This window comes from Chiloscyllium punctatum, chromosome 49, assembly GCF_047496795.1.
Source record: "Chiloscyllium punctatum isolate Juve2018m chromosome 49, sChiPun1.3, whole genome shotgun sequence".
Lineage (NCBI taxonomy): Eukaryota > Metazoa > Chordata > Chondrichthyes > Orectolobiformes > Hemiscylliidae > Chiloscyllium > Chiloscyllium punctatum.
The window spans coordinates 56758981-56772314 of NC_092787.1; the positions used below are offsets into that span (position 1 = coordinate 56758981).

The following is a 13334-nucleotide window of genomic DNA, read 5'->3' on the forward strand; positions in this document are numbered from 1 at the left end:
CAGCACTTTCACAAAGAAATCTTGAGTGTTATCAAAAAAGAGTATGAGTTTTGTCATGAACCTATGATTAGAGAAAACAGTCAGACCTTTAATATTATTGAACTATGTCAAAGTTGTAAAGATGAAAAGAAAACACAAGCAGTGAATCAAGGTTTATTAGATATTTTTCTTCCTTTCTGCCTGATCGTTTTTGACCACTTTGGTCAGACACATTAAAGCAATTTATTTTAGTTTCTTTGAAATCAACTTTCATGTGGCTAAATCAACATTCCTTTAGATCAATGGTAAACATGTAGGCTTGATTCCCTTTGGTGTTGCAGGGGGTGCAATTTATATTTCATACATCATAGAATCTTACACTGGTGACAGTGGAAAATAAGGCTTTTTGGCCTATTAATTTTCTGCTCGCTCTCTGTATGAGCAATTCAACTACTGGCACTCCACAACCTTTCCCCATACCCCTACAAATATTTTCTTTTTTAGTTTATGAACCAATTCCCTGTTAAATACTTTAAATGAAGCTGCCTTGACCAGACAGTTGGGCAGTGCATTCCAGATCCAAGCCACTCACTCTACTGCAATCACACCAATGCCCAGTTGAAGCTGCCTTAGAAAATAATGCCCTAGCTTTTCCTGTACCAATACTAAATGGAATGCTAATTATTACAATTATGAAACTATTGAAACATGAAGTGTTAGTTTTCCCTTATTCAAATATAAAGATTTTATACTTTTATGCATTAGCGTACTCCAACATTCACTTTAGCACCAGTGAGTCTCGCTATGAAGGGAGCATAACATTGAAGTGGCAAGAGAATTGGCTTTGAAATAACAATTCAGAATCTGGCATTTGTTCAAAAAGCTTGCAAGGAAAATCCAAGCAATTTCAGACCAGTCTGTCAGTCACAGTCACATGGAAAAATATGAATTATTTAGGGAGAGGGTCCTCAAGCTAAACCATATTTAGGTAACTTGATGAAGTTTGAAATGATAATAGAGAGGGTTGATGAGAGTAATGCTGTAAATGTGGTGTTTCCAAAAGGTATTTGATACAATGCCACACGATGGACTTGTGAGAAGAGTTAGATTTCATGAAATGCTGAGGGTACTCCTCACCTGGATCCAAAATTAACAGAGTGATAGGGAACAAAACATAATGGATATTTATCAGCCTAGAGGAAGGCTTGTTGTTGGAGTCCCAACCTCAGATGAGCCATGATCCTATTTAATGACAGACTAGGTAAGAGGAGTCAAATGGCCTTCTCATGTTTCAATTTCTTATGGTCTTATAGTTCCCCAAGGCTCAAAATTTAAACCCTGCCTTTCCCTGATTGAATATAATAGACAGTTTCAAAGCATGCAGATGACACAAAACTTGGGGGAATGTTAAACCCTGAGAGCAGTGTAGAACTTCAAAAGGACATTGACAAGTTGGTGAAGTGGGTGGATGAAGTTTACTGTGGAGAAGTATGAGGTGATAGTTTTGGAGCAACGAGGTAGTTTAAAGTAAAGAGTATTATTGTTGAGAGTGTGCCGGAGCAGAGAGACTTGAGTGCATAACTTCTGAATGAGGCAGTAAAGGTGGCAGGACAGAAGAAAAGAATGGTTCACTAAACATGATTCGGAGATGCCGGTGTTGGACTGGGGTGTACAAAGTTAAAAATCACACAACACCAGGTTATAGTCCAACAGGTTTAATTGGAAGCACACTAGCTTTCGGAGCGGCGCTCCTTCATCAAGTGATTGTGGAGGGCTCGATCATAACACAGAATTTATAGCAAGACTTTGCAGTGTGATGTAACTGAAATTATACATTGAAGAATTGATTGTCTGTTAAGCCTTTCATCTGTTAGAATACAGTGATAGTTTCACTTCTTTCATGTGTAAATCACAAAACCCTTTTTTTAAAAGTTGCATTCTCAGGTTAGCTGTTAACAATGGTGATAGCTAGACAATATGCTGAAGGTTCTGGATTAGTGGTGCTGGAAGAGCACAGCAGTTCAGGTAGCATCCAAGTAGCTTCGAAATCGACGTTTTGGGCAAAAGCCCTTCATCAGGAATTGAAGGTGTTAGCCCACTGTGTTCTCTGTCTATGACCTGATGTTTAGATTGATTCCAATCTAAAAAGTGAGATAACAGAGTTTTACATAAATTCATGCAGTTTTTGAACTCAGAGTTCTACATGAATGTATGTGGTTTTTGAGCAAAGTGCAATGTAACTCTACAAGTACAAAAAATTCACCACACAAAATATATGTGTGCATGTGGATCTTTGTCTGTGTGTGTGTGTCTGTCTGTCTGGGGTGGGGGTTGTGAGTGTGAGAAAGTGTGTGTGTGTGTGTGTGTGTGTGGGTAGTGAGTGCAGAGTGTCTTAAGTCTGTGAGGGGGTGCATGTGTGGGAGTGTGTGTGTCTATAAGGGTGTGTGTGGGTGTCTGTGTGCGCGTCTGTGTGTACCTGTGTCCGTGTGTATGTGAGAGTCTAGTGTGCTTCCAATTAAACCTGTTGGACTATAACCTGGTGTTGTGTGACTTTTAACTTCACTAAACATAGTATTCTAGAATCTGTGAATAGTGGCATAGAGTTCAGGAGCAGGAAGATTATACCATGTGAGACACTAGTTAAACAGCAGCTGGAGTATTGTGTACAGATCAGGGGGGAGATGGGTTTTCACATTTTAGGAAACATGTGAAAACATTGCATAAGTGGTTTGAAAGAATAACTTCAGAGATGGGAAAGTTTGGTTGTGAAGATAGACTGGAGATGTTGGGACTGTTTTTCTTGGAGATGATAAAGCTACAAAGGGATTTGATTGAATTTTCCAAAATCAATCCACTCCCAACTGCACTGATCAATCAATGATTCCCAGGGTTTGCCTTCCTCCCGGCCTTTGGACGGAGTAGGTAGAGAGAAACTGTTCCCTCTCATGAGTGGATCAAGACCATCAGATTTGCAAAAAAAAGTACATATGATATGACATTTAACTCCTTCACACAGCCAATGTTTTGATTCAGGAATACATTGCCTGGAAGTGTGGTGGAGGCATGTTCAATGGAGACAATTAAAAGGGTGTTAGATGCTTTTTAAAATAATGTACAAGGTTACAGGAGCGATTGTGAGGATGGAATTAAATCGTGACACTCATTCAAAGAGCCAGTGCAAACACAATAGGCTAAATGTCTCTTCCTTCACTATATCAATTCTGTGATTGGTTACAAATAATATTTTCTGGACAGCAAATATAAGGTGACGGTGTTTTATGGTCCCAGTTATAATAATACCAGACAAGCCAGATCTTTGTTATGACCTAGATAGTAGACCATAATCTTTTTTTACAGAAAGAATGTACAGAAGAACAAAGGATAAGATAATAAGTTGCAGGCTTTCCAGAGTTGAATAGAAACAGCTAAAAAATAATACATATTGTGCAAACTTGACCAAAACAAAATTAGTAATAATGGTTAAAGAGGTATACTGAACAGGTACGATAATAATATTAAACAATACATCATATACACAATGTAGGCTTTAACAATTAGGATTAACGTGGGATAATAGAAGTTAACAAACAGTTGTGCTTAGTATCCCACAGGCTGCAATGGCTGCAAGTCATTAATGTGATCAGTGATCAGCATAGATCCCAGCCAGATGCTCATGGGGCTGTGGATCACCACCTCTTATTGCAAGTTCAAGGGAGTTCAATTCTTCACTTTTAAAGATCTAGATTTAAAATACCTGAAGCCTATCCATCTTGAACTGCCACAACTTCTCATAGCTTAGTAGTTCAATGTCTTTTCCCAAGACTGTTCAAACTTCCTAACACTACTCCCAAACATCCAATTACCAGCACTGTTTCAACATTTATCAAACATTTAATTTAATTGAACTTCTGCCGAATTTCTCTAAGCTCCAACATTTATTGGTTGAAGCAAACAAATGCTGCTTGTGGTCTTCCTTTTACCTCACCCCCCAATTGTACTAATCATCATCAATTCCTAGAGTTTGCCATTATCCCTAGCACTTTTCCCAGTATGACTCTCCTGAGGCTAGTTATCTCGAATCTTCCAAAAGCAGTACCTATGCTGCCCAGAGCCACTTCTTCTGCTTTAGTTCTCTTCATGTTCCAAATTCCAATGAACCCCTCCCAGCAGACAAATACTCAGATACATTAAACCCAGAGAAACTTCTTAAGCTCCGCACATCTCCACGATTATACCACCTGCTTGAGACTGCCCTTAAATTGACCTTGAGGATTGATTGAATGTTTTTAAGCTAATTTAATTATAACTCGCCCGCACTGTCTTTACTATAAGCTTTGTATGGACCACATCCTCAGTTAAGTTAGCTCGCCTACTGATTTTATAATTTCATCTCTTCTATGTTGATGCTGTTAAACAACCATTGGCTACCTTCTGAAGTACTTTTTTTGTAGGTATTCTGGCAATCATTAAAACCCCATATTTTTATTACCTTACCATTCTAGTTCTTAACCTCTAAATCAACATACCCTTGACCTTATAAATGTGCTCGACTTCAAAGTTCTTTAATTCCATTTATTCCATTGTCTACTGTTAAACTTCAATTCTGAAAGCTAACATAAATACAAAAATGCACTAGTCATAAACTAAATGTTCAGAACAAGCAAATTTCAAGCAGAAATTGACTCTAGCATTCTGGCTGTCAGTACTAATAATTTGATTTTTACTCTTACACTTCAGGTAGTGGCTGAGTTATTTCAAAATTGCATGTCATAAAGTCCTGAACAGGAAATTATATTTTTGAAAATGTGCATGTAATTGGAGGTGACTTTGTGAACTGGGTTATTAATTGGATAGGAAGTAGAAAGCAATAACTAGGCATTAATGTGGAGATCCATGGGATGTTATAAGTGGTGTTCCTCAGGAATATGTATTTGAGTCTCAGCTTTTCACCAGGTGCATAAATGAGTTGAATGAAGGAGTAAAGAGGTGTATATTTGGACTTGCAGAGGACACTATGTTAAGGGACAGTATATATAATATAAATGGGAGAATACAATTTCAAAGACAAATAGATAGACTAATGGGGTGAAACTTTGGCAGAAGCAATTCAATGTGGGAAGAGTGGGAACATATACATTACTTAAATAAGAAAGACAAACCTGAATATTTTCTTATCACTGAGAGACCAGGGACTTCAAGAAGCCAAAGAGAGCAAGGTATCCATATAAATTAATCACTAAAACTGATACACAGGTTTAAAAAAGTAATCAAAAAGGGAAATGGAATGACGTTTTTATTGCTGGAGCAGTTTGATTTGAATTGATTCTGCTATAATTATGCTACAGACTTTGGTTAGACCCCATCTGGTGTAAAATGATACAAGATAATTCACAGGAGAATATAAACAAATGTTGACACCAAGACACGTGATGAATTATGCAGGTAAGCTTAAACAGAGTGGTTTTAAGCAACATTTGAAAAGACATAAAGAAAGTGAGACTGCCAGAGCTTAGAGCATCAGCAGCTGACATGATGACTCTCTTCCCAGAGGCTATGAACACCAGATCAATTGGAGTTATCTAGATTCAGGTTGACAGATTTTTGTTAAGATCATCAGGGGACATGGAGAATAGGGAGATGGAATTGAAATACAGATCTGATGGAATAGTACAGCAATCTTGAGGAACTGAACAGCTTACGTCTCGCTCAATTTAATCCCGATATATATCTCCTTTGGAGATACATTTGCTAACAATTGATCAATATTTATAATTCAAAGATTAATTGTGGCTCCATGATGGACAGTTAAATAGCGAGGCTTCCAGTCCAGAAAAAAATCTAATTCAATTCCCAGTATAGATTCAGCTTGCTGCTCTCATTCTGGGCATGAGCCAGATGCTCCAGTTGGCCTCAGTAATAGTGGCCTCAGGAGGAAATCTCAGCCAGGCTTCCCATTTCTAATTGCTTTCCAGTGAATTTAGCTGAAATTCATGTGTGGGTGAATGCCAGGTGATGGCAGGATCAAGTTGTGATGCTGCCTCGCACTCTCCATGTGCTCAAATTGTCTGCCAACATTCACTGTCTCAGTTCACACAGTGTAATCACACAGGCCAGGTTCCTGAGGAGTGCTGATACTCACGGAACCACACGTTGGAAAAGGTGTGTGTCACTGGGTAGGTCAGAGTTTGTTATTTTTGAGAAATGACTGAACACATCAAAGACAAAAATAGACAAAGAACTGCTGATGCTGGAGAACTGATACAAAAAGAAACAGAAATTACTGAAGAAACTCAGCAGTTCTGGCGGCATGTGTAGAGAGAGAAAACGATGTTAACATTTCGGGGCCAGTGACCTGACTTCAGACCAAGACAAAATGAAGCCTTACCTGGTAAAATGGAATTGCAGATGCAAAGAAAGAAAACAGAGAACCAGACTTCCATAGAAAGGAATGGCTCTAAAATTGATGCTTCCAGAAGTGTGGATTAGAGTAGTATTTAAATTTGTGTTGCAGACGTTTCATCCCCTGTCTAGGTGACATCCTCAGTGCTTGGGAGCCTCCTGCGAAGCGCTTCTGTGATGCTTCACTATAAATGCTGGAGGAAACATCACAGAAGCGCTTCACAAGAGGCTCCCAAGCACTGAGGATGTCACCTCGACAGGGGACGAAGCGTCTGCAACACAAATTCCCAGCTTGGTGAACAGCACCACAACAATGAGCACCCGAGCTACAAATCTTCTCACAGACTTTGAAAATTAGTATTTAAAATTTTAAGTTTGGCTGTTGTAAAATGTCAAGATTAAATAGCATGCAGCAAAAATATAAACTTTAGGGGGCCCTTTCTTTACTTAAACTTTGACAATGCACTTTTCTTTAATTTTTCACAACTCAGTAAGAGATCATTCTATATAACGAAGCTTTTTGTTGTCGGAGTGGGGAATGGAATGTGACTTCTGATGTATCGTTTCACACTTCTGCTAACCTATGGTGGGGACATTCATTGTGCAAGGGTCTCTCCTAATTGACCAGTTTGTGAAAAAAGTTAGATCATCTGGTTAATTCTAATCCGCAAACATCTATTCCAGAATCCTTTGACAATACCACCACACATTCTCCAATCTCAGGAGCTGCCAAGCCAGAGAATCTTCTGGTAAAAAACATAACTTCCAACAGCCTTGAGATATCATGGACAGCGCCAAGTGGACTCTTTGATAGATTTCTTTTAATAATAAAGGATATTAATGGATCGAGTGTCCCTTTGAAGATTTCCCTACCAGGTGATCAGCATACCACTGATGTAACAGGGCTGGTAGCTGGCACTGAGTACGAGATTGATCTTTATGGAGTATTCCAACGCCACCTCTCGCAACCATTGAAAGATATTGCAAAAACAGGTATTCCTTAACATCAAACAGTGCTTCTCTCATCAATGCACCAGCTTTCACCTCCTCCCCTTCATTGTTTAGGAGATGATCAGTCTCCAATATTTTATTTGCATTCCGTATGATCTCCATCATTCATTGGCACAACTTTCTCTTCACCTCCAATCATGCTGAGCCCCAAGTGGTACCATTTAGGAACAGGAGAATTTGTTGCCTTTCTGCATGTGAAAAGCATATATTTCTAACCCTCTCATCGCTTCCGCCAAACAATTTATGTACGCTTTCTGTCCAGTTTGTCCAAATGTTACATGGCATGGCACTTTATGATATGTTTTGGGACATAATTGTTCTTGGCCTAGTTATGTGAGGCCACTCATTGCACTGGATTGCAGCAAAGAATCTCATTCCAAACTCAGTTAAAAATTCATTAGTTTTACTGAATTTCTGAGGTCCATTTTTGAATCAAAATCTTCACAATTGTTTTTAAAGTCAGCAACTGAAGGGTTTTCTGAACATATTCAAAGTGAACAGCAATTTGAAAAGATGCAGTCCAAACATGCAGATTCATTAAATGGGTCAATGAGATGTCATAAATAAAGTTGATTCTGTAATTCTTACAAATTAGGCTGTATGTCAGGACAGGGCCTTTGCGACATGTTCCCTTAATCTCAGTTACAGAAAGTGTTCCAGGCACCTCATGTAAATCAGCTGAAAATGATCAGCATTGCATGCAAAAACATATCTGCTGTTTTAGAATTTTTTAGACTTTTAGAATTTCCTCAGCAGTTTATTTTCCCTTCCTAAAGATGCTGATTCACACTAAACAGACAGCAATGCCCTTCAGTGGCAGATCTCCATGTGTGAGCCCCCGTCAGGAAGGAATTGATTGGTTATTTGACTTAATGGGATATCATTGCAATTATGTCTGATTGTGCCTGCTCCCAACAGCACACAGCTAAAGTTTTCATTAAAGACTATTTGATAGGGATCTAAGCCAAGACTCTGGTCTAATTTCCTTCCTGCCCCAACTCATGAGTATGAAAGCCAATTATAGAGATGAGGCAAGTCACCAGGAACTTAACATTCACATGTATTGACTATCTGTCAGAGAGACTGACCGACAATCTGGATGTAAATTCTAGATGATCACTCCTCTCCCTCATCCATTTGTGTTAGAAATATTTACAATCCAATTTATTGCGCAGGTCCACAATGTATAGTGACGTTAGAAATTTCTCATTTGCTTATAGATTAGACCTTCTGTCACTACCAATAATATTATTTCTTGGCTAAGTACATTTCAGGACTTATAAGGAATTTCCAGAATATAACATGATCTATTTTATGTCTTGGGATTGCAATATAATATATATCGTGCCACTATCTCTCTTTTAGGGCAGAGCAATAACTCAAGCTGACTGTTGTGAATGCATTATAGTTTAGTGGTTGGAAAAATAGCATCTGAACATTACCTCATTGCTTTGGACATTTTTACAAAATACTGACCAGTTAATGATTAATTTTCCCTTTCCAGGATGAAAGGATAAACTCATTTGAATGTTTTTAAGTAGCTTTGCAATTGTACTATGCACGTACTCTCACTGAATATACTCTTTTGCAGGTGACCACTTCTTTATTTTTTTTAAAACAGTGGTACTGAATGGAATTATGCTGCCTTTGTCACCATCATTTCATTCCATACTAATGCTACCTCATTACCTGGATTACGTTTACATTCTCACTTACCATTCATTGCATATGCGTTCTATGTGTTTTCTGTGTGTTACCTGTGATCTGCTTCAGGCCTATTCTTTTCACCTCCAAATAGTTAATCGTTCATTATCTTCCAGACTGTGTGATGGCATGTTAGTGATTGTAGAACTTTATCTTGTACAGCTTCGCAGTTCGTAATTTAACATTTCAAAATATTTATTACCTTGCCAGACTCTGAACTTGAAAACTTAATGGTCTCGGAAGTTACCTCCGGCAGCTTCAAACTCTCTTGGACAGCTGATGAGTCCTTTCAAAACTTTGTTATAGATGTTAAAGACTCTGATGGGTTATTCGAACCATTAACATACACAGTACCAGGTGATCAGTATTCCATAGACATCCCGCATCTTCATGCTGCTACTGACTATGAGATTTCCATCTATGGTATAAGTCATGGTCAGCAAACAAAGCCACTATACACTGAAGCTCAAACAGGTATTTTGGTTTATTTATTTTCCACTTTCTTATTTTTCCTCAGAAATGAACAGCTCATCCATTGATGGCTTTGCATATTTTTTAATTGCACAATATACCTCCAGTTTTTAACTTATTACTATTGCAGGTCCTATGCTGAAAAGCAGAATGGCATATCATCTCCCTCAAATCATTCACTCTTTCATATTTATAGGAAATGGTCTCACTGGATGCAGCAATCTTCAAATATTCCAAGATACAGGAATGCATGAATTGTCACAACATTTTGCTTACTCATTGCAACAATTAAACATCTATGCATGACAATAGAAAAAGTGTCAAATTCTGCATTAGCAGCGATTCACTTTACTAGCAATGTTGACCTTTGTTTTTTGAAGGCTTGTTGCCTGAAGAGATCGTGAGCATCTGAGTCTCTGTCAAAATGGCAAACTATGTTGTGTTGATACAAATGGTTTGGCATGGTCTCTGGCTATTTTCTCGTGGACTTTGATAACCTCTTTCAGTTGTGGGGCTGCCATCTTTTGCTAAAAGCAAGAAGGTGTCATGATTGACATTCCAATTCTTTTGTTGTATCAGAAAGTTGTTGAAACTTTAATCAATATAGTCTTAATGAAACACAAAGGTGGAACATGGGATTTAATTTAAAATAGACAAATCTGGCATTTCTCTTCAAATCAAATTTTCTAGAAATCATTCGAATTCTGATAGATGGCACCCCCTACTTAAGAGGACAACATAGCTATTTAACTATTAAGCTTGTATTTATAACACCTAACAGACCTACTGATCAAAGTATTATGATTGTGACTACAATGTTTTAATTACCCACTAACTGTTCATTATTGAATGAGATCTTTGGCATTTCCATAATCTTATTTCCTCTTTCTAGTTTCCCATACCATGGAGCCAAATGAATATTAATATCAAGTTATTAAGTCTAGTCATTTCTAAGCCTGTTATTGCAAACTATAGAGCTGCATGAAACATGTAATTTGTAAAATATTGTTGGTGCTTGTGACAACAGACTGAAATATCTGATTGCAATGGTTTGTGATATACAAGGTAAATGAACATAGAATATCCTTCCTTAAGCCAAATCCAAGTCTATTTTCAATCCTCCTTCATGCGCACAAAAATATAACTAATATGAATAACCTTGGTTAAGATGGATGAATAGGTTTGTAGTTCAAAGAAGTATCCATTAAATAAACTGCATGTATACATTACTATGCTTTAATTGACCTTTAATAATGTAGAGTTACATTGCATTAGTGAAAAGCTGTTACTGTCATAACAGATCCACTTAGTTTGAATAAATGATGGCGACTGTAATACATTTGCACCATGCTAAGCCTAACTCCTGTTGATTTCTCACATAAATAAAGCATATTGCTTGCTTTACATATTGCACTGAACCAATATGCCATTCAATTATTAATTTGTATTTTCCCAGTCCTTTATCAAATATTTTAGTTGTTAACAACCTGCTCCTGGATGATAATTACTGCTTTTCCTCCTTTCACTCTATCTTACTTTGCTAAAGTTTTTCACCATCAGTGGCACATAATTCAACTGATTCCAGTCGCACTGGGAAATTTAAGTGGGAAGCTAAAATAATCAGCAAATCTTTTCAGTACAAAACTATCGCAATGAAATAGATTCTACACTTCTCCAAGTTAAAGTAGTTCCAATCTGTGTGGAAATTAAATCCAGTAAAATGCCTCCCGTGTCACTGCTCTCTTACAGTTTATTTTTATTTATTCATGGGATGTGGGGTCACTGATCAGGCAAGCTTTTATTGCCCATTCCTAATTTCTCAGTGGGCAGTTAAGAGTTAACCACATTGCTGGGGCTTTGGAGTAACATGTAGGCCAGACCAGCTAAAGATGGCGGTTTTCTTCCCTAAAGGGCATCAGTGAATCAGGTGGGTTTGTCCTGATAATGGTTTCATGATTATCAGTAGATTCTTAATTCCAGATGTCTGTTTTAATCGAATTTAAATTCCACTATCTGCTGCACTGGGATTTGATCCCAGCTCCCTGGAACATTAGCTGTGTCTTTGAATTAATACCCCAGCAATAATACCACTAGACCATTGCCTCCCCTCAGCTACTGCTTTTCTTGCTTCCACACTCTCTTGCCTTGCTAAGTTTTTCACTATCAATGGCACAGAATCCAACTGATTCCAGTTGCTCTGTGTTACCCAACCAAGTGGCAGACAAAAACGATCAGCAAATTATTTCACCACAAAAATGACGCAATGAAACAGATCCTACAAACAGTAGTTGAGCGTCTATTTCAGCCACCAGCTTATGCAGAGTATTAACTTCTTAAGTCTACTCACAACTCAAAAACGACACTACTTTCATTCATACAACTTCACTTTTTCGGACACTATTTCACATTTGATGATAGCATTTCACATCCAACATTGACATCCATCCAATTCATATTCATTAGAGAAGGTAGCCTGGATGTTCTGTTGGAGACAGCAGATAAATCTTTAACAGATCCATGTGACAGTCTTTTGGCTGTTGTTTCAAAATAATCATTAACATATGAACTCTGCTAAAACAGATATTCCAAATGAATGCATTAAATGTTTATCCAGTAATATTAGCACACTATTTTCTCAGTTAATATCTGGTCTAATGGTAAAGCAATTAAACCTTATTAGTATGAATTGGCATATTTATGTTAAATGTTTACCTTTAAATAAAGGAAATAGTTTGTTTATATTCCAAGGATGTCATATATTAAAAGTTTGATGTTAGTATTTTAATTAAGATTTAATAACAGTTTCTCAGTAAAAAAAAACATGGTTTTCACCTTAATGCTAAGAAAATATATGTTTGAATGAGTTGCTTCTGCTTTCAAAGCTTGCTACATTGTGTATCATGTGTTGCACTTTTACAAAATCAGAAAACACCTTTTGATCTTCTTCATTAGTTGCAATGTTACAACTTTCAAAGAGCTCAGGTCACTTTTGTTTATATTTAACAATTGAGTTTTATTGACTTCAGAGAATTGTATCATTTTAAGAATTTTTCTTCAAAGCGCACAGATTTGATCAGCAGCTCCAAAAATGAATGTTTTAACATCAAATGTGTTGAGCTCTAAGATCCAGTTAATGCTGAAATGTGTAGGTTACATTTTGGAAGACATGACTGATTTCAGATGTACTGAATGTTTTTTTTATCCAATTATTTCCTTTCCTCAGTGACTGAACCCAAACTTAGCAACCTAATGGTTTCCAATACTACCTCAGACGGTTTCATTGTCTCTTGGACAGCCAATGGCACCTTTGAAAACTTTGTAGTAGACGTTACAGATCCTAACAGGATCTTCGAAACCTCGGAGCTCATTGTCTCAGGCAACCATCGCTCTATTGGCATCTCAAAGCTCTTAGCCAGCACTGATTATGTCATTTATCTCTCTGGTCTTTATCATGGACAGCAAACACAAACGCTTAGTGCATTTGCTACAACAGGTATTTGTGTTGCAGCTGGAGTTTTTCAGCAGCAAATTGATTCTACCTGATTCTTTTAGAAACTTGTTCTTATTACCCAGTTGCTTATTGATCTGTATTGAAACGTAAAATGTATTTTAATTATAATTTGGATTTTCTCTTTTAATCTTACCAATAGCTCTTATATGTTCTCCTAAAATTTGGATAGCAAAAATACTCACTAGTTTGAATAATGTTTCTTTTCAGATAGAAAATCAGGAATAAGGCTTTATCATCCAGATTTAACACAAAAAATGCT

General features: G+C 37.3%; 1 protein-coding gene across 23 annotated transcripts in view; it reads left to right on the forward strand.

The window, feature by feature from the left end:
- Nucleotides 1-13334, forward strand: part of tncb (tenascin Cb) — a 366196-nt gene that overhangs the window by 312727 nt on the left and 40135 nt on the right. For 14 of the 23 annotated variants that reach the window (XM_072565497.1, XM_072565496.1, XM_072565492.1 and 11 more), the window contains 3 exons: nt 7063-7371; nt 9304-9567; nt 12788-13057. In XM_072565497.1, coding sequence (XP_072421598.1) covers nt 7063-7371; nt 9304-9567; nt 12788-13057 — 843 coding nt within the window. The remainder of the gene's footprint in view (nt 1-7062; nt 7372-9303; nt 9568-12787; nt 13058-13334) is intronic. The other 9 variants (XM_072565502.1, XM_072565506.1, XM_072565510.1 and 6 more) reach the window with 3 other exon arrangements.